This window comes from Rhinopithecus roxellana, chromosome 14, assembly GCF_007565055.1.
Source record: "Rhinopithecus roxellana isolate Shanxi Qingling chromosome 14, ASM756505v1, whole genome shotgun sequence".
Classification (NCBI taxonomy): Eukaryota; Metazoa; Chordata; class Mammalia; order Primates; family Cercopithecidae; genus Rhinopithecus; species Rhinopithecus roxellana.
In genome coordinates, this window is record NC_044562.1 from 110,218,029 (window position 1) to 110,244,923 (window position 26,895).

General features: G+C 37.7%; 1 protein-coding gene across 2 annotated transcripts in view; it reads right to left on the reverse strand.

The window, feature by feature from the left end:
* Positions 1-14,883, reverse strand: part of KCNJ3 (potassium inwardly rectifying channel subfamily J member 3) — a 159,681-nt gene extending 144,798 nt beyond the window's left edge. Inside the window, exons 1-2 of one of the 2 annotated variants that reach the window (XM_010387768.2) lie at positions 13,739-14,883; positions 3,686-3,902 (exon numbers count right to left, since the gene is read on the reverse strand). In XM_010387768.2, the coding sequence (XP_010386070.1) occupies positions 3,686-3,902; positions 13,739-14,440 (919 nt within the window). In that variant the 5' untranslated portion in view covers positions 14,441-14,883. The remainder of the gene's footprint in view (positions 1-3,685; positions 3,903-13,738) is intronic. The other variant, XM_010387769.2, reaches the window with a different exon arrangement.
* Positions 14,884-26,895: the final 12,012 nt, after the last annotated feature.

The following is a 26,895-nucleotide window of genomic DNA, read 5'->3' on the forward strand; positions in this document are numbered from 1 at the left end:
TCACTTCCCTCCCCCTACCACTCCTCCTGAGACCATAACCATGGGAATGAGCAAAAACTAAATGAAATGAGAAGATTCTTACCACCAGCGCAGTGCTGTGAATGGAGAAATTGGGTAGGGGTGCTAGGGTAGGAGGGTAAAAGAGGGAATACAATTAATACAAAAGTGGTAGCTGTCTAAAATTTTGTGCATTTTTGAGACATCAGAGTGTCTCAGAATGCATTTCCAAGACATTCAGAATGACTAATTTTTAAATTAACTACAAGCAACCCACTATGGGTAAAAAGTGGATTTTTTGTTGTTATATACACTTTGAGATTACTAAATTATTACTCTTTCATATAAATACAGGCTCTGCTTTTTAATGAAATCCTAACACTTCCTATTGGTGCAATAAAACCATCTAGAATGCAGATACGGCCCTTCCTCCTCTCTGACTTCTCACCCCACTCTCCACATGGCTCACTCTGCTACAACCACCTCCACCTTTTTTTTAGTTCCCAGAATAAATCAAGCTCATTCCCAGCTCAGGGCTCTTGCACCAGCTGTTCCACAGCATCTGCCACGCTCTTCCCCCAGACTGGCCCAGAAGGGCCTTCTGGATAGTCAGGTCTCAGCTTAAGTGTCCCCTCTTCAGACCTTCCCTGACTATTAGCTTAAAGCAGCCTACAGGAAACCTTTACCCCTATCCCATCACCTTGGTTTTGTTGTTTGTTTATTTTTAGACACAGGGTCTCACTGTATTGTCCAGGCTCAAGCAATCCTTCCACTTCACCTCCTGAGTATGGTTCCTCACTCCCCAGCAGCACAATGCTATCTGATATTTCCCTTATTTATCTGGGTGTTGTACTCTGCCACCACCTTAGAATATAACCCCCCTGAGGAAAGAAATTCTGTCTGTCCAGGTCACGCTACATCTCTAGCATCTCACACACTTTCAAGCGCACAACACACATTCAATACATACTTATCTAATACATGAGTGACTGAATGATGAAAAGTTGTCTTTTAATGCCAAATATGATAGAAAGTTACATCAACTAACTTTATTCACAAAGTAGTGAAAAGTTTATTCACAAGATAGTAAGAAGTAAAAACAGTATCCTTGTTCCCTGAAACAATCCCATAAGATCATATTTCTCTTGTTCTAGGCAATACATATTATGAGAAGGTAAAGTTGATTGTGAATGAAAGCATAAAGGAAGAAACATCCTTAAAGATGAACCTAAATAAATCTCAGTAAAATTTTAAATGATCAAATGGACATAAAAATGTCTTTGTTATTTTTACGAGGCTCGGGGAGGTCTGGAAATATACAGAGATTTGATAGAGTTTGAACAGTGTGGGATTTAATTAGTTAGGGCATGCATACAAACAAAATGTCAGATAAATTTTCCACAAAATAAATTCTATAAATTAAGAGTAATGTTTTTCTTATTTGTCTTCCTATATTAGATCTAGAAAACAGGCTTAATTAAGAGGTTAAGAGGAAGTGGACTTTAAGCTCTTCTCCATAAAAGGCAATCTCTAAATAAGAAATTCAATCTCCAGCCAAGTTTTCACATTTTCTATGGAACGTATTATCTTCCAGCTTATTATTTTTTTAAGGCAGGAGGGAGGAAGTGGTAAAATACTATCTATAATTCTGATAAACAATTTATGTTATAAAACTCTTTATAATCTCATATAGGATATTATGTACTAACCATGATCCTCTGAAAAATAGGTAAAATTTACAAACAACCTGCTTCAGTATTCCCTTAAGATGCCATGTAAGAGCCAAATAGCAAAAGAATGAATAAGGGTACCACAGACATATCCAAATTGAGAGACATTCTACAAAATGCTTGGCCTAATTTTTCAAGTATATTAAGGTTAAGAAACACAAAGTAATGTTGAAGAACTATTTCATCTTTAGACTGTGATTTTATAGAAAAATGCATTCACTCCTAACAAATGTATACAGTATTTAGGGAAAAACATAAATGAATGAATGGGTAGCTAAATAGATAAGTAGATGGATAGATCTAATAAAATATGTTTAAGGCTATCAAGTGAAACAAAAATGCATTCATGTCAGTGATGAGAATAGTAATAAGCCATCGGTAAACTATAAGCAGATGTATGAAAGAAAGAACCATATGCCATAAGAAATAAACCAATAAAAGTGGCAACATCTGTTTTTAAGCCCTAATACATTACTACTTTAATAAATGAGATGAATCAAAATGGAAATGTAAAGATTTCTTGGACTCAGAGCCTTTATAAATTGGTTATACTTTTTACCAATATATGGTATTTTTAAAAATATTATGATATTTCAATTATAAGTTGAAAAAATGAGTGGGAGCTTTAAATCATAAAATAGTATGCAGAAATAAAATTTCATATATAGATTAATACATTAAATCTTTTTTCACTGCCCTTAAAATCGTAATAATAATAGTGCTTCAGTAACTAATAATAGTGCTTCAGTTTAAAATACTACAAGCAGCTTTGAGGTGGTTATTCTATCATCCTCACTTTGAAGAGGAGGAAAAGAAGCTTTAAGAGAGTAGATATGTTGCGCAAATTTCAGATAGGTGTTATGTGACAGACACGCTAAAATTACAATGACTTGCCTCCCTCTGTTCCTTGGACAATACTGACTGTTACGTAATCAAGGATCTTCCACCTTGGTATAAAGCTTGAATTTATCTACAGTATTGCCAGTGCTAATTTCAATATTGCTATAGTTTATACATAATCATTAGCATTATATAATTCAGATGATACTAGTAGAAAACAATTAAAAGCTAAAATATTTCTTGTCTTCTCAGTACTTGTAGAAAGTGTAAAACTCAAAATACACACACACACACACACACATAGACATATACATATAATCATATGGATACTACATTATTAATCGCAAACATCCAGTAGGTTCCAGACTAACTGAGAAATGTTTAGGCCCCAAATAATATGCTCATAACTACTGTTTATTTCCTTTGTCAACTTAACTGTCCTCAGACAACAGCAAATGGTATTGGTATTTGGGGCAGACCAATGTAATATTGCATGCTAAGGAAAAACATATAGCACATAGCTATACAGGAGCAGGAAAAGAATACAAATCTCTTTTTGAAATGAAATTTTGGTCAAGGTTCAGCTGAGGAAATCCACTGACCCACTTCAAAATTAAAATGCTGCTTTAGCACACACAGCATACACAGATACACACACAGGGAATTTTCCACTGAGGTTGCACATAGCGGATATCAAAGCTCTATCAATGACACCCCAAATCACCATCCCCAAGGCCAGAATATGCATGCTGACTTCAGGCTACTCACTAATCACCGTACATTTTTTGAGCCTTAAATCTTTAAAGAAAAATCATGATTATAAGAAAGTCAAGTTTGTAATTATAATAGAACATCATAATCATTTATAAGAAGTCATCTCACTTTTTTTTTTTACAGTGAGTGTTCCTGAGTTAATAGTATGTATGTAACCATCAACACAGTACATTTTAATTTTCAAAACAGTATCAATTTAATGTTACAAATAAATAAAAGGCAAATCATTACTTTCACTATTGTAAACTCCGAGTCATTTCGCCCAATTCATGACAGGTATTGTGCATATCATATAATGTCATTATGGTATAAAGAAACTTTATGGCATATCTGTTTTTACTCACCAGTTGTTTCCACAATGCCTTCTAGGATGACGACAATCTCGAACTGTTCAGTTTGCATGCTTCGCTGGGATAGGTCATAAAAGGGGCTTTTGGCATCGATCACGTGGCAAATTGTGAGGGGGGACACAAGAAAAAGTTGATCTGCCCCTGTACTAAAACCTACATCCAGTTCAAGTTGGTCAAGGGGAAGGAACTCACCCTCAGGTGTCTGCCGAGACTAGACAAGCACACAGAAAAAGAGAAGAAATCACCACTTGTACTGAAAATTTCAAGGCAGCCCAACAGTAATTTACATCATTGCCAACATTCTGCACTATCAATCATCTGCAACAAAATCCAAACAAATCATTATGCAACTATGTTCTAGCAAATGGGCCGAAATCCCACATAGCTCATGCGGAACATACATGCATTATTTATAATACACAACTTGCTATAATTACCATTCCCTAACTCATGAGCTTTGGAGAAATGCCTGGTCCAACAATGGTTGTTAGCACAAACTGTGGAACTGAGTGTGCATGTGCTGCTGCTTGACAGCAATCACTGCAGGATAACTCATTGCATGCCAGATATTTTTTTTTCTCGACAAAGCAAATAAGTAAGTAGGCAATTTTATGGAGTGTGTTAAAGCTGACAAAGATTGACCATCATTTAGAAAGAGATTTATTGATTACTAAAAATCAAAACACAACAATTTATTTTTCAGACTTTCGAAAAGTAACAAACACATATAAAATGGAACAGAAGAGTGAAGATGTTCTCATATTAAGCTCTGTTATGTACACAAGAGCTTACATAACAAAAATAAATGGCAGATGTTGTTAGCTAATGGTTTTCAAACTCCTAATAATAAACTGCATTATAAATATTTGCTTCTCTGTCATTCCATGAGTTTTAAAACACAGTGAAAAAACTGCACTAAATTGAACTTTCTTTAATCAAAATGCAATTTCGAAAAGCTATACCAGAGAAACATAATTTAATGAAATGTTTCTAAGGTAGTGGCATTCAGTTTCAGTATAAATCACTCTAAAGCTTAATTAAGTAAATTGTGTTCATGCTAGGACTCTGAGAAAATTTAATATGACTATTAAAAATTAGTAAACTATGAGAGTAAAATTACTCATCTTCGTTTTCTCTTTGTTTTCCATCTGTCACATATAATAATCATGCACAAGCAAACATATACATTTAATTTACGTAATTATGGGGTGAAATAAAGGCTAGGTAGTTAGGAATTAAATACAGAAAAAATGGGGGAAAGGTGGAGCACGCTGCTGGTCAAATGGGACTTTGATGAATCCAATATATTTTAACAGATTCTATGTAAAACAAATTTAATAACAAAACAATCTATAAGACTGGTCTGCCCAATGAAATTATAGTTTGAAGACAAAATTCTTACTCTCAGAGTTCCAAAAAAAAAAAAAAAAATGCATTGACTTTTTATGTGGAGTAAGTGAGACTGAAAACACTGAGAAATGTGGCTTAGCAACATGTCCTTTGTGGCAAAACAGAACGAAGGGTTCCAAATTGGTGGTGCTTTATTATGGCAGCAATGGTTACAAAGAGTTTCAACAGGAGAATTAGTCAACTAGAGAGGCTACTTTGTAGTTAGAAATATTCAGGGATACTATTTGTGTAGACAAAATCCTAATGAAAGGGAGACTATTTTTCTTCTCTAACTTGTGTGTAGCTGAAAAAAGAAGACTATGAAAAAAAATGATTACTGACAAACAAATAAAAGAGCCCATTGAAAAATCTGATGGTGCAAAAATTAAAACAGCAGCTCTAGCAACCAATGTTGGAGAAAACTAGGCATGTCCAAGACATCCTGAAAATGCTCCCAAAAGAGCTTTTTTGAGTCACCTGTTTTTCTAAATCTATTCTCAAATTAGTAAAATATAAATGAGACCAACATCTTTCCAACTACATGGCTGTACAACAAGTATTGATTAATATAACAAAATAAATGCCAAACACAAAACAAAATTAAAGCAGCAAAAACAAAAACCTTGTGTCATTTTTCTCTCACCTACTAAGAAACAGGTGCTATATAAACACAAGGTGGTATTCTGATGTGTATAATTAATTTGGGCCTTTTTGCTGATCATTCTAAGTTCTGCTTTTCCTGAACTACATGGCATTGTTGACAATAACAATTCTTTTAGAAACTAAATCTCCCATTTATTCTAAAGTAATTTTCCCCAAAGAAGATATATTTTCCCAAGTATTATATATGTACACAAACACTAAAATTTGTCTTCCTTTTTCATACATTTGTTATTTATACCTGTGCCTCATTCTAAAAGGCTTTAGAGTAAGCTATTAAATTTTGTATTCCCTAATCACTTAACAACCCATGGATATAAGTGGCCTAGAAACAGGCAGGCTATCAGGAGGATGACAACTTGGAATAAGAAATACTTTATTTTTACCAAAGTAGTTCATTCAGACATAAGTAATTTTGGCTTAAATATGCATAGATCTGTTCCATTCAGACGTAATATACCTTCTGATTTTAAATATTTGCTCTATACACTCAAAATTACACCTGTACTCAAAATTATCCTATCCCCTCCCTCCCACCACAAATACTTTGTAGTACACTGAGGAGCCTCGTAATCACTGAAATTCCATAGACTTTGGCTCAGGTCAAAAGTGAAGGGTGTGGTTATAATGTGGCAGGTGCCTGGAATACTAGAATTGTTTGAAGTCTGAGCTTCTGACTACAGCCAAGTTATCCTAGCAGGATTTAGTCACATGCTTTTGATGCTCTCAAAACCTATACATGCTTACCAAATACATTTTCAGAAGCACATACATTCTACTTTAGGCTTCTAAATAATTCTAATCTAGGCTGTCCTAATTCTGGTGCAATTCTGGTGATTTGCAGGAGGAAAAAAAAAAATGCCTGTGTCTTAGTTTTAAATCTCAACTTGTATAAAAGGAGTGAGAGAGTGTTTGAATGTTTGTTCAAGGAACTGTGATAAACACATGTATATGAAAGTGAAAGAAAAAATAAAGGTGAGTTATGTATGTGTCTTTATAAAATCAATTTTCTTCCATAACTTGAGTATATAATAAATTGGCACTACTGATATTCCATCAGTTTCATATTATTTAGCAATTAACTACCATATTTCACTCAAAAATATTTGATAATAAGCAGAATATTTTGAGATAAAAACCAATTTAATCTTTCTTCATTGTGTCATATTAAGCATTACAAGAAACCTTCCATTGATAGAGCAATATGTTGATGGTGCAGTTATCTCCTTTAGCTCAATAAACTTTCTAATTCCCAAGGAAACATAGAACCAGGATCATTTTCTAGATACAAATGTATAAATTGTTATGGTCTAGATCAACAATAATTTAAATTATTTTCAAATTCAAAGCGATTGCTAAAAGTTAAGATTTATGCAGTAAATTATTTAAATTTCTAAAAAGGTTGATTACTAAGTTTAACCTTTAGTTTGTAAGAAAATTATTTAGAATCACAAGAACTGTGGAATAAATAAGGAAGAAAGAAGTTTAAAGAAAGTGAATAAAAATTATTAATTCTTAAAAATTTAGAAGCTATTTGAAAAAACTATGACTTGAGAATGACTTCCATACAACCTCTCCTTTCAATTTTATAGAATCTTGGGAAGGAAATAAAGGTCTTTCCACCATTTTAGTATATCTTGTTGATTGCATTACAAAAAATTCTGGGAGTTATAAAAGTTGAAGAAATCTAGAGCTTAAAATCTGTTTAAATAAATTAATTGTTTAAATTAACTGTCCAAAAAGTTATAATGTGAACATTAGGCATTTTTTGATAATTCTGTACAATTTTGGTTGTGGCAATAATTTTGAAGTTACTTGTAATACATATATCATTTAATAATAATATTTCAATTATTCACATTTTCATTATATGTAAATACCCTGTGTGTAGAATTTAAGTGTTGTGCCACATTTTATAGTCATTTATACTAATTTCAAAGAAGCAATTCAAGTCAAAGGCCTTTGAACTTCCTTAGACCCCCAAAAGAGGCCTACAAGATAATCAACTACAATTCTCACTATAGGTGGAAAAAGAATCAAAAGTCACAGGTGCCTAGAAGGGACCATCATTTTCATGTACTTTGCAGGCAAACAGTCTTCATATTACAGAGGGCAACTGTTAAGTGCTTATTCAAAGACAGACAGACACTCACATACATATACATACATGATCCTAGGATACACATTTAGCGCTGCCCTGGCACAAGCGAATCCACATTTGGCCCCCCTCCTTCTGGTGGATATGTGGCCAAGTGTCCACATTCATTTGTCAAGGCCACATTTCACCAATGCAATCCATATCTTTGCTCCCTTTCTCTCTCCCATCTCTCTAATGTGTAACTATGTTCTTTCCTACCTTAGAGTGAGGCTTAAGGAATTCTGAATAGCACATTAAATCACTACTGCCCTACACTATAGATTTATCTCTATCATATTCTAAAGTTTGATCCATGCCTCATTTGATCCATGCCTCACCACCTTTCACAAGTCCTTGCTGGAAAATGGCCCACAGGGCCAGTGGTCTGGGAAGGAAAGCAAAGGAGGCTAAGACGGAGAGAGCAGGCCATTCTTGCCTACCACCTCCCCACCATTTTATCTGTAATTTCACTTACACTCTTTATACCTGTAATATGCATTTATGTGTGTGTGCGCGTGTATGTGTGCATGCTGAATATATGCTGCAGTCATAAAAAAAATTACATGGAATGAGGTCAGAGTAACATCTGGAAACTAACATTGGGAAATGACCCAAACGCAGGTACCAGGATCAGAGACAAAAGTACCTTGTGACCCAAAGCAGTTAGGGCAATGGCTTTGGTGCCCAGACCAAAATTTAAGTAGTCAGGTGGAGGGGAATATAGACCTAGAATTTTATTGGCATTGTCTACAATTACATTGTACATTTATTTGGACTCCTTCAGCTTGAAATTACATGAATACTAGGTGGAAAACTATGACCCAATGTCAAGTCCAAAATAAGGATTTTTAATGCTGAGCCAGTTAACCCACAAAAATATGTTCAATTTTATGAAAAGAACATTTCTTATATAATGCAATGTAATTTATCTTATAATAGATTATGTGAGACTTTCATACCATTCAAATGAAAGAGCAGCTTTCTAATTCTTTGAGGGCCTTTGTGGCATTTATAATAACTGAGGACAGGCTTTGTAACCCTACTGCACATTTCCTCCTACTCGCCAAACACCCTCCAATCTATCAAGTGCTTTTTCCTGCTTCTCTTTATCATTTGTTCTTACCTACTGCTGTTTATTTGTGGGTCTTCATGCCCCTAATTTCTGTTCACTTTTTATTCCCTGAGCACAAGCCACCCTTTACTTTTCAGGAATCATATTAAAAATAAAAAATCAAACCAAACAAAATGTATTACTACTATTTCAAAGAGAATAATAATTATATTTTTAGAAGCCAAGTTCTATACTTATTAGAGAATTAGTATACTTGTGTCAGAGAAAGAAAAACTGGACTAAATAGGAACTGTGCTAATTTTAAGGATAAAATGAATCTACCTGAAGAACTCACCAATCAATATGGGACCTAGCTCCTGAGCCTTCTGAGGTACTCAGCTTTAGACCTCTTGAGTATTTTTACTAATGGCTTAGATGATATTCAGAAGAACAGGACTTTTACAAATATAGCTATTCATTTGTGGATTTTATTTTTGGAAAGGGAGGTAAATAATTGTCTCCTGATTAAAAATAAAGTTCAAATTGGCCATGGTCAATTGGTGAAGAGTCAGTTATAAAATTAAGATCATACTGAGTCAAAAACATAATCACATTTCATTGCAAGATATAAAATGAAAGCAAACCTATAAATATATGAGAAAACTGCAGGAATCCTGTGATTCAGGAATCGTGGTTAGATTAGCAAAATGTTAGGACATATGAGGAGGATAAAGAGCTTCATGGTTTTTCAGATCACCACATTTTTATTGCATCTGCACTTGATCATAGTCATATGGAGAAAGAAGACAATATCCAATTTGGAATATATATATAAATATATACATATATATATGTGGAGGATAAAAGAAGGTGAGCACAAAAATAACATACGTGATGTTAGAAGAGGAAAGGAATGTACTCTATCACCTTTGCTGACCTCTTAGGAAAGAAAGAGGATGCCTATTGGCAATAAATAGAACTACAAGGAAGTAACATTATGCTTCCAGAAAATGAATCCTTATCTTTTTGTTTCAAAATATGAATGCAATCATAGTTTATTTTATGTTTGTATAAAAAATGTGTGCTGACTGGATGAATATAAATATATACATGATGGCATTGAGATAATAAATTTGTAATTTATTGAACAGTGTATCAAAGAATAGTAATTAATTCTTGCCCTAACAAGTTGTATGCCTAGGTCTATTAACCATTATTATTAGGTTGGTAGAAAGGAGTAAGTAAGACTTCCAAATCCTTTAAACCCAGCACTAAACTATAGGGTTTAACATTACAGCTACTGGTCTCAACTCCCTAATCCAGGCATTTTAATAAAAACTTTCAATTGGATGACATAGTAACTTAGCATAGCCATGATACTAGCTAGTCCCTATTTTCTGGGTAAAGCCAAAAAAGAAAAGACAGCTGAAATAAATAGAAAATTCAAGTAAAAATTCAATATGGGGAGGAGAGGAAGAAAGAATATTCATCTTAAAAGAGCTGTCTATAGCTATATTTATAGTTCAATCACAGATTTTAATGAGGAACTTCAAACTATAGCCTTTGATTTTTATTTAATCTACTTTCTTTTTTTATGAGTAGAAAAAGGACTGACCCCTCCAGGCATAAAGTTGAAAGATCTATATTTGACTACTGAAAGAAATTTTAGTGTTTGCAAGGCTGGACAACAGGAATAGAGATGAGATAAAATGTGCTTTCAAATAAGTGAAAAGCATAATTAAAAATTAGGCAAAGAAGTTTTACAAAAAAACTTCCATCAAAAGTTAGGCATTTGAAAACTATTATGCATGAGAAATTTCATAACAGAAAGCATTAGAAAGCCATGCCCATGTTCTTATTGTCTCCCCAAGAATCAAAAAGTGCTTTATAATTATTAAATAGAACTGTTGTATTTATCTAAAGAAGCTTTTATTTAGCAAATAAGAAAACAGCAATAGAAAAATTAGTAAATTAAATTAGGTAATAGGAAAAGCATACACGCACTATAGTTACTAGCATTAAATATTATACTGGATTTTGTTGCCTTAAAAATTCTACACATTCTGCATTAAAGACACATAAATTTTGCATTGAAATTGTTAAATCAAAGTTTAAAGGGGGAAACTGTGTGTACATTTAATAATAATAATGTATAAAACTGATAGGGATATATTATTACTTCAAGATTTTGGTATAGCTTCTCTTTAAAAATAGAGTTGACTGTTTTAGGTCACTTAATCTCAGTCCCTAAGAGAAAATGAGAACAACTTGTTAAAGGCAAATCTCCCCTCTAATTTTGCTGAATGTTATTATTTCCCCAATAAAACATGACTCCTTTTTAATGAAGTCTGAGGAATAACAAGAGCTACAATAATTCATTTAAATTACCATGGCTACAGGAAATATTAACTTTGAACAAATTACACTAACTGGCTAGTTGAAAAGTTACCCACGGATCAACTCTCTCCCTTTACAAAAAACAGGGGAGAATTTCACCATCATTTTGTTTAAATATAAATTGACGCCACAGGTAAATCGTGTTTACGTCTAGCACTGACATCTTCCTAACGAATCAAAAGTAAAAGACTTTATAAGAATATTATATGTATTATTTTAATTAGATGTTTTTATCACCTTGTGTTAATATAGCACCTTGCTCCAAATTTGTCAACACTATAAATCTTTCATATTTTTAATTAGCATACTCTTTATGGGATATGTGGTACATTCCTTAGGCAGAAAAATTATAATCAGTACTCTGCACCAGTGTAGAGACTGGGTGCTTCAGAATCATCGTACCTTTGTATCAAGAAAAGAAACAAAAACTAACATAAAGGTTAACTCTAATTATGACTGGCTTTGTTGAAATAAAATGTAATAAAATCTATAAACATCAATAATATTTTGTCTAGAAAAGACATCTGTAATAAATACCTTATATGTTTGAAAAACTAGAGAATGACTATAAATAACCTTTAATGTCTAATTTTCAATTTCCATTACATCAATTAATATGGTAAACTACTCTTCAGTAAGTCTCAAAGTGATTCATAAACACGGATTGCTTGAACAGAAACCTTGCCACTATAGTAACAAAGTATTTCTATCTGTCTAGTAGGCCTAACCTAAAGAAACAAGTGCTATATTGTGGTCTATGCAAAGATACAGACACATACAGTTACCATTGTAATAACATATCTACAACACAACTGCTCAGCTTGATCTGACAAACTGCTTGGTTCAAACAGTGATCATTAACAATACACTAAGTTAAATTTTGTATGCAGTTCACTGAAATTAATTATATATGAATATGATCTACCCAAATTATTTATTCATAGTCACCTTAATGAACACTTACATCAGAACCAGGTTGATAATTTTCCACCACGGTATACAAAATTCAGTTTATTTACTGTATGTAGCACAATAAATATGTATATGATATGAAGTGACAGGACAAGTGAACTGCTTTAATTTAAACACTTTACTGAGCAACTTAGTCAAGGATAATTATGCTAACATCTTGTAAATGAATAATGAAAATGACACAAGAGCAAAACTTTTTAAAAGCACATTAGATCCCTTTTAACTACAACATTAAGTTGGGGCTGTGTAAAACAATATGTACTTGTAGAGTAGAAATTGAAATTTCAAAGGCAAAATCTCAAATATTGATCAGATTTTCATTTTATTAATACTAAATTCAGAATCTGGCTTCAGTTCTCTACACAACCTCAGATAAATATTTTTCATTGTATGAACTATTTATTTAAGGCCATCTTTTTCAATTTATGAACATTTGAAAACTACTAAGACAAATCCCTCTAGGGAAAAAAATGAATTGTAAATCACACAGAGACAAACAACTGGGCTTTAAGTCTCCCTTCCCAAACTCTAATTGGATGAGTGATTAAGAAGGACTTCTCTTGTTTGTGGTGGTGCCCTCTAACGACTAGACGGACCTTGCTTTAATAATCACTCCATGTGCAATTTGTTTTAGCATTTACACCGTTGATGGTAGGAAGTAATCTTCTTTAATGGATACTGAAAGCTTCAAGTGAAATCTGTAATTGACAAAGGCTTCATAGAAACAGGCAATTAAGAATAAAATTAACAAGAGGCCCTACAGGAAAAGCACTCAAGCTTTCAAAGAATACTTCTCTAAGAAAATATTTGGTAAAAATTAAAATTTAAAAGAACCAAGTGTGGTTTCTTCCACTTTATTATCTGTTTCCTGTATCTGTGTGTTTGTTAAAAAGATGACCACAGAGTTAAAGTCATTGGGTCTAGAGGAGTAATCAGCCTCCAATATTATTAGGTGGAAAAAAAAAGAAAAGAAAAAAAATAAGCCCATCGTGAAAGTTGAGGCAAGTTCAGCACCTAATTCTTCAAAATAACAGCTGTCCAGTTGAGTTCTTGTACCTCACAGTCAATGAGGTAGTGTGTCGACAACAAATGAAATCGCTCTGGAGAGCGAAACAACAGAGACAGGAAGGGGAACAGGGCACTAATTGCCCTCATGGCTCCAGGAGCCAACACTAGTCCTCAAGTGTTATTAGTCCAGTAAGTGATACAAGCACATCCGAAATGACGAATATAAACAAGAGCACGAGAGTGAGTGGAAAAGGAACAGAATTGTCAACCGCATTCTTTGCCCAGTCCTCCAACCTCCAACCTCACAAAAGGAAGTTTACCTGTGGCGATAGGTAGAACCAGGGGAGGGGGCCCGGGCTGGTTCTCAGACGAATTACTCCCCGGGTTTGGGGGACGCAGGTCTCCTGGTGGGGAAGGGGCGGGGAGCACTTACTTTGAGCAGCTTGCAGCGGATCTGCGCGGAGACCATGTGGCTGTTGCGCAGGTTGCCCACCCGGAACATAAGCGTGAGTTTTCCGTCCCTCATGGAGATCACCGCGTGCTCGCTGAACATGAGGGTCTCGGCGCGCTTCTTGGGCTGGGACATCTTGATGAACATGCAGCCGATGAGGAAGGCGTCCACGATGGAGCCCAGGATGGACTGGAAGAGGAAGAGGATGATGCCCTCGGGGCACTTGTCTGTGATGTATCGGTAGCCATAGCCGATGGTGGCCTCGGTCTCAATGAAGAAGAGGAAGGCAGAAGGGAAGTTATAGACATTGGCCACGCAAGGCGTGTAGTTACCGACGTGGGCTTTGTTCAGGTCGCCCCGAGTGTAGGCGATCACCCACCACATGGATGCCATGAAGAGCCAGGCCACGGTGTAGGTGAGAATGAAGATGAAGAGGTTCCAGCGCCACTTGAGGTCCACCAGCGTGGTGAAGAGGTCCGAGAGGTAGCGGCTAGTCTCGCTGCCCAGGTTGCCGTGCTGTACATTGCACCGGCCGTTCTTGTCCACGAACCGCTGCCGCTTCTTCTTGGGCACAAGCTGCTGCTGAGGGTCCTGGCCTGGACCCTGGGGCTGCAAGCCCGAGCCGCTGGACGATGTGGTCACTACCTGGTAATCGTCCCCAAATTTCCTTCGGAGTGCAGACATAATACGAAGGGGCGAGCCAGATTCAAACGCAAAGCGAAGGCGCAGGAGCTGGGCGCTGCAAACTAGCACCAATAAAGAGGTGGGGGCGGGGGAGAAAAGGGGGCGAAGCGAGCGCTCCTGGGTGGGGGGCGCACCCGGCAGGTAGCTGCGGTCTCTGCCCCCTGCAGAAGACGCCTCTCCTTCTCCCCTAGGACGGAGGCTTTCTTGCCAAGGTGAGTCTTAAAAAAGTGTTCTCCCGCACTCAAGGCAGGAGGGATGCAAGGACCAGGAACCCAAGCGCAATTTTGCCTCCAAGCTTCCCGAGGCTCCTCTTTTCTTTCTCCACCACCGGCATCCCGGGTCACCTCTTGACTCCCCACGGCCCTCCTGATTATCCTGCAGTACCCCCAAACTGGCTGCTTAAAATAAATGAGTTGACCAGCGAGCCCCAACCCACCTGCCAACTCGCTGGCTGACTAAGAAGCTGCCTTTACCTGCCTGGACCAGACCCTCCCCCCTCCCCGCCGCTCCCCAATCTCCCGCCCCCTGGGACCGCTCCCCGCACCCCCGGCGCACCTGTCTCCTATCTTTTAGCCAAAATCCCGCCCAAAGGCATGTCTGCCGGGTACTGGTGCAACGCCCCCTACCCGCGCCCTCCGGGCTCAGATTCCCGGGTTCCGGACTCCAGAGACCTGTCCGCCTGGCGTCCCCCGACCGCCGAGTTTCCGCGGGCGCCACCGGGGCCCTCCGGCGGACCCTCAGGGGCCCGCAGGCCGCCCCCGCACTCAGCTGAGACACGGCAGTGCGCGAAGCCTGGGCACTCACCCAGCGGGAGAGGGCAGGAGGCGGCGCAGCGGGCGGTAGCGGCAGCCTGGCCTCGCACTCTGCGCTCACGGCTGTTTTCCTCGTTCCCACTTTTCCTGGTGTACCACGATGGGCGCCAATGCAGGTCCCCCAAGCTCCGCACCTCCCTGAGGGCACCGCACTGTCCCTGCCAGAAAGATCCTTGGCGCACAGACCACAGAATGACTCGAGCGGGGGCTCGTGGGTTTCTTGGCCCTGTGCCCTCCTTCCAGGCGACAGCGGTGCTGCTGGACGGGGCTCGAGCCTTGGGCTGCCGGTCAGACTTTCAGGTTAAACAGTAGCGCCGCTCTAGCTTTTCCTCTGCCTCTTCCTTCTTCTGTCCCCCACTCCTTTTCAGCGCCTCGGTGGCCCCGGGTGGAAGATGCGAGGCGCAAGCTGGGGCAGCAGGAATGTGGCGTGTGTGGTGGTGCGTGTGATCAGCTGCAGAGCCGCGCTAGCCCCGCCTGTCCCTGCCTTCCCCCGCTGCTCCACCAGCCTGAATTGCACCTCCGAGCCTCAGTTGAGCCTGCAGTGTCTGGCAGCTCAGGAAAAGCGAGCCCCTCCAATGAGAAGCGGCTCTAAATCTGCTCCCAAACGCCCGCCAACTCTCCTTCCTCGCCCCCTGCATCAGTCAGAAAGCCCCCAGCAAAAAGCAAATGCTGCTCTCTGAAAGAAGAGAAGTACAATATGTCTCTATAACTGGGCACTCGTTTAAACGGATGCCTGGATTTGGGGTTGCATCATAAACAGAGATCCCAACTGGCTCTGAGGTAGGCATATTCAGAACTCAAAGTTGCAGGAAGCAGGAGGGGCCTTAGGATGAGAACAGAAAGGAGAGAGACACTAATAGAAATCCTTTCTGGAAATGGCTCTATTAGAAAGGCTCAGAATATCTAGAGTTAATGTGTGCCTGTAATTGAAGGAAGAAGGCTGGATTTTAATGGCCTCAGCCTGGCAGTTAACTTAATGGAGGGGCAAAGTGCAGAAATAGCTAATAGAGTGCCCATGAGTAAATACCAGCTTGTTTACCACATTTCACGTTTGCTTTAAAATGCCATGGTATCTTACGGCATATTTCAGTCAGCCCAGATACATGAAGTTGATTTTGTTGGAAATTCATCAGATCATGGCATTATAAAAGCAAAGGGCTGCTATAAGTTTCCCATGGAAAGGAAAATAAGTACATAATTTACTCTATTCATTCTCTGCCAATAGGTACTCCTCTCTACCTCTCTACTTATAAACCAACTGCAGGAAAGTGCATGTCAGGTTGTCAGCCATAAGCAGGGGACTCTTTCACTGTTATTTGGTTAAAACATCGATCCTCAGTTACAGATGCTTCTCCTGCTAGTTCGCTGATAAAAGGTCAGTAACTCTCTGTTTGTTCTCTTAAGATTACATAAGAAGGGAAAGTGACACCGTGGGAAGTGGAAACTTCTCTGGTCCTAGAATCATAAGACCTGATTTGAGTCGCATCTGTGCCATTTACAAGCTGTGTGACCTTGAGCAAGTAGCTGAACAACTTTGAGACCTAATTTTCTCCCCTGAAAAATTGGGAGTTTGAACATTTTCCTAGGGTTGGTATGAAAAAAGAGAGTAAATATGTTTTTTTATTTCTGCTATGACGGATGTTGTATAGTGGACTATAAAGTTGCAACGAGGCCAAGAAGAGATTACAAATGAGCTTTATGCTGTGAACTAACACCTATATTCTCATCTCATCTCTGACTACTCTCTCCCAAGCTCATTATGCCCTTGGCAGCCTGGCTTCTTTCAATTCCTGATACACACCAGAGCATAGCTCCAGCCCTGGACCTTTGCACTAGATCTGTTCCCTCTACCTGGAAAGTTCTTGCTCTGTCGCTCCATGTTGCTCACTCCTTCACTCATTCAGCTCTCAATCTAAATGCATCCTTCTCAGGGAAGCCTTCCCTAGCATCTCAGGTATTCCCATCACATCAACCTTATCTATCTTCCTCATCACGCTTTTTTTACAGCTACTGCTTTCTTCATTTGTTTGTTGTCTTTCTCTTCCACCATTATCAGTTGTAGAATGTAAGCTGTACAAGAGGAAGGACCTTGTCTGTCGTGTTCTCTGCTATGTCTCCAACACCTAGAAGAGTATCACATACTAGGTCCACAATAAATATGTATTAGATCAATAACATGTGCCAATCTATATCACTGGAAACTCTACATGCATTGAAACTCTCTGAGTAATATGGAACTAAATAAAAGTAATCACTAAATCAGATCACTTATATGACAATATAAAAAACACGTAAGTTTTTGTTTAAAAAGTGTAATACTTCCTATGCTCCTTAGCTTTAGAAATGATAATCGGTTTCCAAGTCTTTTTTATTGTTATTGCTGCAATGTCTCTCATAATTTCCCCTCTCTTTAAAAAAATGTCATTACCCTTCTTCAAATTCTCATTTCAAGTTAGGCCCAACTTGAATAACTTTCTTGCCTTTATTCAGTTTTCCTCTCCTTCAGACTGCCCAGGATAGTAGTGCTAGATCTCTCGCCTTAAACCATGTGTTTAGCATTGCCATATAAAATAAAAGTTCTCCAGTTATTTCATCTGGAAGATTTTAAAACATTCCCACTTTTTGAAAGACACTTTTTCATGAAAAACCTTTGCCATTTTCTAGCAACCAAATTTATAAACAAATAAGTTTATACTTCAGGAGACTTCTGGTCTAATCCTCTCATTTTACAAGTGAGGAAATTGGGGATAGAAAGGCAAAATAACTTGTGCAGTGTCACAGAGTTGATTAAGTGGAAACTGAGAGTTGACCACAGAACAATATGACTGTAGAACCTGGATGCTCTGCCATCCCTTACCAAGTAGTGGCAGAGTAAGAAAGGGACCTAGGTTTCCTGATTCATAGCGAAGGTCTTCTTCCTTTATAGGCCTAGCTTCTCATACAGGTGAAATCTAAGATCCTCCAACATATGGCATAATCTAGCTTTCCAAATTATCTCCTGTCTTCCTTTTAATGGGCACTTTGCTCTAGCCAACTTTCACTATTAGGTGTTTCTCAAACATGCCCTATATTATCTTCATTTGCTCGCTTTTTTTCTCATCACTTAGAATATCTTTTTTCTACACCTGCAAAGTCCAAATAATAGACACTAGTATGTAAGGAAAGGGAAGGATTTCTTCATGTTTTATTTCAATTGCTATTGCTGTCATAAAGTTTTTCCTTATACTCTCACTAAGAGTAATGCATCCCTCCTCTGAACTCTCATTTCCCTAGATTTGCAATGTGGCATTTTTCACATTCTAACTTGTATTTCAGCTTAGAATTTACCAAGATTCCCTCTGAGCACCCTGAGCATTGACTTCTTAATAATTTGGTACCATCCATTATTCCATGATCCAAACTGACCTTGTGCATGATAAACACTTGATAGAGTTTTAGAGAGAACCAAAATTTATTAAGAGCCTACTTTAATGTGCCAGGTAATGTGCTTAGAACTTTACAGGTTAGTATTTATATTATATAGATAGAAAGGCAGTGAAGCAGGCATTCCAAAGCACATGTGCTTATTGTCAAGATTTCTATTCTTTTAATGACACAGTCCTGCCAGGGAAATTAAATATTTTTAAGGATGCCGTTGTATCACACTTTAAATGTGACTGAGGCTTTGACCTATTTGTGACATTGAGTCCAACTCCTTGAAAATGTTCACAGATGAACCAAACGCATCTTTTCCTGTGAGGGCAGCTGCTTCCAGGATGAGGTTCTGGAGGGCAGCCAGCCCCGTGGTGCAGAGGCCAGGCGGATGTGTGGGGAATGGATGATAGAAGGCCTCCTAATCAGGTGCTGTCTGATGAATTGAAGTGAAACACTGCAAGCAGAATGGGTCAAAAGAGAGAGAGGCATACAATTTCAGGCCAAGTCACAAAGCCAGGAAAGATCTGGAAAATGTAACTGCAGAATACAAAATCATCTGGAGTCTAACATTTAAAGATAGGGTGGTAGATTATGAGAAAACTACCATACAGTTCATGAGGGTGGGGGGGATCAAAGCTATATTTAACAAACTCGGCTAGGAGCAGGCTACATATTTATTCTGCCTGGAAAGTACTTCTGGCAATGTCTTATTTGCTGTGTCCAAAATTAGTAATATCATGAATAACTATAACTTCAAAAATGAATATGATTCTGTGTTTTATACTAAAAAGGCATGACTTTGTACATGCACTTATCCTATTATGTAACTGAATGGTATGGGGAAAAGAGTATATCTAATATGAAAGAAAAAACCTCTGCCCCTAAGAAGTCCAAATTCTAAAAATGACTTAATCGGCCAACTGTGACAAAAGCAAGGCTTTGAACATCTCAGTATCCCTGGAGTCTGTCTTCTCGTCATTCACTTATTGCCACTGTGACATACCATGTGACAGTCTGCATGGCCAGAAATATTAATTACTCTCGGGAAGATGATATTATATTTAATACTCCTTTACTGCTAATCCTACCATTCTCCAAAAGTACAATGAAGAGATGGGCAGGCCTGGGGATCTAATGCTTTCATACTTCAAAAGGTGACACACTCCCATTGCCACCATAAGTTTTGCTATATCTGGGAAGAGGTCACTCTTTGAAATTCTATATGCAATTTTGGGAAATAGAATGGTGTTCCTTTTTTTTACCCTCCTAAAAAAGAATGCTGAAGTTATTTTCTCTCTTGCCAAAAAGAGAAGAAAAAAACGAGAAGGAGAAATCAGTTTGAGATTTGATTGCGCAGACGTGAGAACAGAGGCATTGCCATACCATGGCAGATGACTCATCCAGCCTTTAATCTTGGCTCCAAACCCTGGCCTCTGCCTGAGGATTCAGAGAAAGGCAATATGCCATTCTAACTTGTAGACCATTTATTTAGCGAGGTTTTCCTGACTTAAACCCTCTCTTTACTGCAAAGCTGTACATTGGAGTATTCTGATTTATGAAAGAATAAGGACTTTTAAAGTCTTCAACAGCTCGACATCTGTTTAAAAAGAAATAACTTTTATCAGACCTAAAGTTTTTCTGGCAGGGCTTCACAGAAAAATAATTTCCTATTCTCATCTATGTACATGGAAGTCATACTGAGGATGTCTCCCCTGAGAACACCAATGAAGTTGGAAATGTCAAAACATGTGTAAGAATTTTGCCTAATTCAGTACAATAAACACTTAATGTGCACAAACCATGTATCTAGCACTATGCCAAGGTTTGTGCAGATCAGAAATGAAGAAATTATGCCACAAAATATATTATGACAACATGTATTTTTTCAAAATAATAATCAATACAATGTGGTAAGTACCTAAAGGAAGAGGACTGCTTTATTTGCAGTCAGAGGAACTAGTAAGTCCCTTCAGGAAATATGGCTCTGTCTAATGGGAGTTTTCCAAACCTATCAAACTGGAATCACTTACATTTGGTTCAGCATTAAATTCTCTCTGCTCAGACTACTTAATTTTAGAACTCTGAAAATGGATTTTTAATGACAACATTTTTAAGAGGTAAGATTTTTACACAATTAGAATAAAACAAGAAATAATTTGTAACCACGTTATAGAACCTTTCAAACATGTATTAAAATTCTGGGAGAAAAATACAAACAGTAGATTTTAGAGGTGGTAAAATTTTCACTCTAATTTTCTGTGTGTATATATATATATGTATATACAGAAAAGATTGAAATTATTTTTCAATAATTGGAAAACAGTAATACAACTTTTAAACAATGTTTAAAAATATTAAGGCAGATAATAATGTCAACACAGCTTATCTGGGAAGCAGATGCTGAGAGAAAGCTAAGAGGGGAAATTTCTCAGGGTTCAATGCCTAAGAAAGATAAAAGGGAAAAAAGAAAATGAAGCAAAGACAGCCTTCAACTCTGATGCAGAGCTGACACCTGTGAAAGGAAAGATGGAGAGGTGTAGGAAGAATTGAGTAGAGAGGGACTCAGACTATGATGTAAATCAGATATAAGTCAGATAAAGTCTTGGCTAACTCAATTGGGAGCTCCCGAGCCCAGCTTGCCTGTTAGAAGAGTACCACATTGGGAAAAGATGGCCTGGTCCTAATGGCCCACCGAGTTGTCAGTGTCTGGGAGCTGCCCTCGTCAGTCCTTGTCTTTAGCTGAATGCTGCTTCAGATCTGGAAGGGTGCTGTAGCTGGAGGCCGTGAGCTAACTGCATGGCCTCCAGCTGAAGGGCAAGCTCTTCCTGAAGGAAGATCCAGTGGCATATCTCCATGGCTGCCAGACAGAGTAGAGAAATGGAACTTACGGGTATCTCTTCAGAAGTTTTGTTTCGAATTTCCAGAAATGTTTCTATAATCTAATCAGCGGATTATGAATGTATGCATTAGATTTTAGTTTTGGTGCAATCACATGAATTCCATTTTGTGGAGTGAAGGGTGACAGAGGTATAGGGCATAACCCATAGCCATCCATGCTCATCTTTGTTTTGATTATAACTGGCTAGAAGATATACATGTATCTATGTAACTTCCTCTAGCATTCTCCAGTACGGAGGCGGAGAAGGGAGAAACAGAATAGTTGGACAATAGGATGTACGGGGAATAAGGGAGAAGCCAGAAAGGCAGGAAAGACCCTCAGTGACAAAGCAGTAGGGAACAGAACTCAAACATTTAATGGCAGGTAATACAGGTTAGAGTGGTAACCAGAATGGTGAATATAAAGGGAGAAAGGTGAAATGAATGTTCTGAAATTAAATTGCTGTGTTTACAGTTTTTAGCCATGCATTGGAATCACCTCAGGACTCCACTCCCAATCAATTATACATCTGGGGGAGGACTAAGGCATCGGTATTTTTCAGAAGCTCCATTGGTGATTCTGACAACACAGCTAGGATTAAGAAACTGATCAATGGGAACGGCATGCCTGTTAGCAGAGGAGCTTCCCTGGGAAATGTCACACACAGAAACACCATCAATCTTCCTTCCTCACTGCTGAGAGCCCTCATTCTTTGGCAGCAGGAACAGATGAAATTAGTAAACCCTGGTTCCCTGCTCTCTCACAAATTGCAAGAGTCCAACGTGTGGATATAAACTTTCGTTCATGGGAGGATCTTCCCCTCAGTGGAAAAGCAACTGGGAAAAGCAGGACACACTGTACAGTGACTGCAGTTTCATCCAGTGCCACCACCCATGCAGGCATAAATAACGAACATGGATTGGGGAGTCTGGAGCCGCTGAATTGTAAAGACCATACATGTTTAAACTTTTTCCGTTAGTAATATTTCTGCTTTCTCTGTATGTGTGTGTAGAAGTTCTGTCTTTATAATTCCCACCACTATGCATCATACTTTCCAGGAGGAAGGAAGAACACAAAAATTAAAATTCTCACAAAGGCTACCATTAAGCTGGAGGAAGACCACATCACTGTGTGTCCACAAAGATACAGAGCCAAGCCGGGTTCAGCCATGCTGGTCATCTGCTCTATATAATATGATTATTTAGATCTCTAAATAGTGGGTAAAAAACAACTACAGAAAAAAAAAATGCTAGAAACTAGAATGTCATTTTTACACACTCATTTGTAGAATTCCTCCCAGTTTTTACTCAAGGGAATTTTAAAATATTTTCATTTGAGGAAAGAACTGTTTTGAGTTTACCCTATAAAATGGCCACTAAAACTCACCCACTTTCACGATTACCCAGCCATCCTCAAATCATCTTCATGATTTTCCTGGAAATAACGGAAGAGGCCCTGGGGATGATTTTATTGGTAGAGTGGGAATGTATTAAAATTCTCTACTTCCTTGTTACATGGTCTTTCCTCCACCCTACAAGATGCGTGCTTGTAACTCAAATTTCCATTTGAGTAATTAACAATTATTATTTAAAACTAACCTGAAAATAAAAATTGTATTCAATTCATTCATAGGGAGCATCTACCTATTTATTATTACCACATAGGTGATGTGACTCTACAAACATCTTGGTATTCAAATAGCCAATTAAAATATAAAATGTAATGATTTTCAAAAGCTACTCTTTTTCCTTCTCTCATCTCTATCTACTAATTGGAAAGTCTATTCGCCAAACACAACAAAGATGATTGACAGAATTTTAAAAATACACACGTTTCCCTATTAAAGAGGGTGAATGGATGTTAGCACTGTATCAGACACATAATAAGGAGACACCTATTGTTTAACATTAACATTCTGTGTAGTTAATGTTACAAACAGACATCAAAAAGTGAATAAAAACATGTCATGAAATTACCAAATAATGAATTAACTTCCTGGATAGAAGGAAGGTTCTGTTAGCAAGTTCTTTTTAATAAATCAAAGAATGGGGAAATGTGGAGGAAAACATAAGGAAGTTGGGAGAGGGAGGTCAAATCTCACTTTCAGTTATCAGTAAAGTGCACATTCTTTTTTGCATTCTGTGAGGCTGGAGGTGCTGCTGATAAAATGTCCTCACATATTCTGTCAATGTCAGGATGCAAACATCACTAAACAAACCCTCGTGTCAAAATGTCACCTAGTGATTATTTATGCTTCTTGACAACACCAATAAATGACAAGGCTGCCTCTATGTCTGTGAAAGGTTGCATACCAATTGTTATAGGTAACATAGATGAAGTACAAAGTAGTTATCAGAATTCATTTAAACTGTGCTATTAAATTAGATATGTTTGCAGTAGCCATCACAGTAAATACTACTGTGATTCTCCTGAAGGAATATTGCCTAAACAATTTAATGCAGAACATTTCCTAATTACCATGCATTTCTGAATCTCTGCTACCATGTAGATATTCACACTGAAAGAGAAGTGTCATTTCTTTTTCTTCTTTAATTTGTCATTGTTTCCCAGTGCTCTTGCTTCTGGAATTGAATTTGGAGTCTACATTTTTTAAGGGTACTGCAATTATTAACGTAGTCTGGGATGATAATGTCTCAGCAAAATGTACACAACGTGAATAAGATAGTTAGCGCCTTAGTTGTTCCAATTCCATATTGCTTCCTGTTCCAAATCTACTAATGAGTAATAAGAGATGTAGCACTACTCAATGGAACCAAAGCGTGCATTATGAAAATACTCTATCAGCTCCATCAGTAAAGTTTGTAAGGTAATTATAAATTTGTTATCAGACATTTTAAATTGTTAAGGTATAATTAAAAGATACTGTTTTATTTGGGATAACCTTCCACTCTGTTAATCATACTAAAACACTTGATGCTCAAAACACAATTGAAAATCGTCTTAATCAGTGTGAACTTCAAGATCTTCTTAAAAATGACTTCTGATACTACCCTGAGATTATCGGAGTGTAAATCCTTGCTTTGCACTTTCTGGCTGTGTGTACTTAGGCAAATGACTAACTTTGCTGTTCTTGTATTTTCTCACTGTTAAAATGAAATAGAAATAGCACCTGCCTCTATGAGGTAGTTTGATAAAAGGATTACATGAGAAAATCTACATAAAGCATAGTGCCTAAGATCTTTCACACAATATTTTCAAGACACGTGAAAACAAATTCTAAAATTATCATTACTTGAAAATAAAATCCACATGGAGAACTTCTAATTTGCTAATAAGCCTACAGATGATTTTGTAGCTATAGAAATAAAGTGAAATTAAAGTAATAACTAAGTTCAAAAGAGTTCTGTGTCCTCCCTTCTTTATAACATTCTATATTTATAAACTGCAAACTATGTTTTCTCAGCTCAACAGAAATAAGAATGTGCTTGCTTTTTCTCTTTACATTTTACTATTTTCCTGTTACTTTTAAAATGTTAGCTGTATCTGAAATTCTGCTACTCTGACTTTACTATCTCTGGTTTAATAGATACATTAATTCATTCTTATTCATTATATTTTTGCATATTGATGAAGGGGAAAATCCACTTATGACCATATTCCACAACTTAGGAAATCCTTTCCTTTATATAAAGAAGTGGCTTAGCAACCCAACAAAACTGTCACCCCCTCCAACTCTCAAGAACTACAAAACTACTACAAGAAGCAAAATAAAACTTTCCTTAAGTTTTTCCTGTAATGAAATGGTGAAAGACTTGTTTACCAGAACACTTAAGAAGCGAGCCTGGCCAGGCGTGGTGACTCACGCCTGTAATCCCAGCACTTTGGGAGGGCAAGGTCAGGAGATTGAGACCAGCTGGCCAACATGGTGAAACCCCGTCTCTACTATAAAGTACAAAAGTTAGTTGTGGTGGTGGCCACCTGTAATCCCAGCTACTCAGGAGGCTGAGGCAGGAGAATCGTTTGAAACGGGAGGCGGAGGTTGCAGTGAGCTGAGATCACGCCATTGCACTCCAGCCTGGGCAACAGAGTGAAACTCTGTCTCAAAAAAAAAAAAATAAATAAACAACAACAACAAAAAAACGGTGAGCCTGTCAGACTCTGGGACATTTGACAGCGGAGAGAACTGTCTTGCGGGGAGACCTGAAGAACTGCCTTTTACTTCTGAGAGGAAGAAGGATAAGAGGAAGAGAGGAAGAGTTGGAAGAGGTGTCAGCACTAGGAGCTGAGGCCTGTCACTCTGGTAGGTGATTCTCCCTCATGATAGTCTTCAATATTCACAAAGCTAAACTGTCTCATGATTTTTCTGAAGCCAATGAATTACCTAGACTTCACATTCACCCTGATATGAGGCAAAGCTAAGGCAATATTTATAGGTACAACAGCTTAAAGGTAAGGAGTCACAGGAGGAAATAAACCCTAAAAACTCAAATACCTCTCTTTGAGGGTTTTAGATTGGATTAGGCCATAGATTCAAGTCGAGTTGGAATAGTTCTCTAAGAGACAAGGGGATTCCCAGATGACTCTTGCTTTATAAATTGATTTCAGGGTTTTGTTTGTTCGTTGCTGGTTGTTTGGTTGATTCATTTAGAAATATTTTCCTCACCAAGCCAGAGACCAGGCACTGTACCAAATCAACTTTTTCACCATTAACCTTTCACTGTGCTCTATGTAGGTTACAAAATAACACAATAGGAAAAACATTTTGAAATTAAGAGATAAAGGTGGACCAGGCTATTAAAATAACTATGCAGATAACAATCTAGCAACACTCACAGAGTATTTCAAATAATGACTTTAGAAACTAAGACCACCAAAGGTAATAATACACATTTAAATTGGTGCTATTTAAAGGCAAAATAACTGTAGTATAAAAAGTGTCACTGATACTTCAATTCTACGTGCCTTTCAAACAGTATGAAAAACTGTAACTATAGTGTATGCCTCAACAAAGCAAAGACTGTAGCAGTGATAAATACATTCAATCTCCTGAGAAAAATCTTTATACACATATTTTAGGGCAAGAGAATCTAATTTTCAAAAGTGTATTAGTCCATTTCACACTGCTATAAGGAACTACCAGAGACTGAGGAATTTATTTAAAAAGTGAGGTTTAACTGACTCATAGTTCTGTATGGCTGGGGAAGCCTCAGGAAACTTAACAATTATGGTGAAAGCAGAAGCAGAAGCAAGTACTTTCTTCACAAGGGGGCAGGAGAGAAAGAGAAACTGTGCAGGGGAAACTGCCACATGTAAATTATCAGATATCATGAGAACTCCCTCACTATCATGAGATCAGCATGGGGGAAACTGCCCCTATGATCCAATCAACT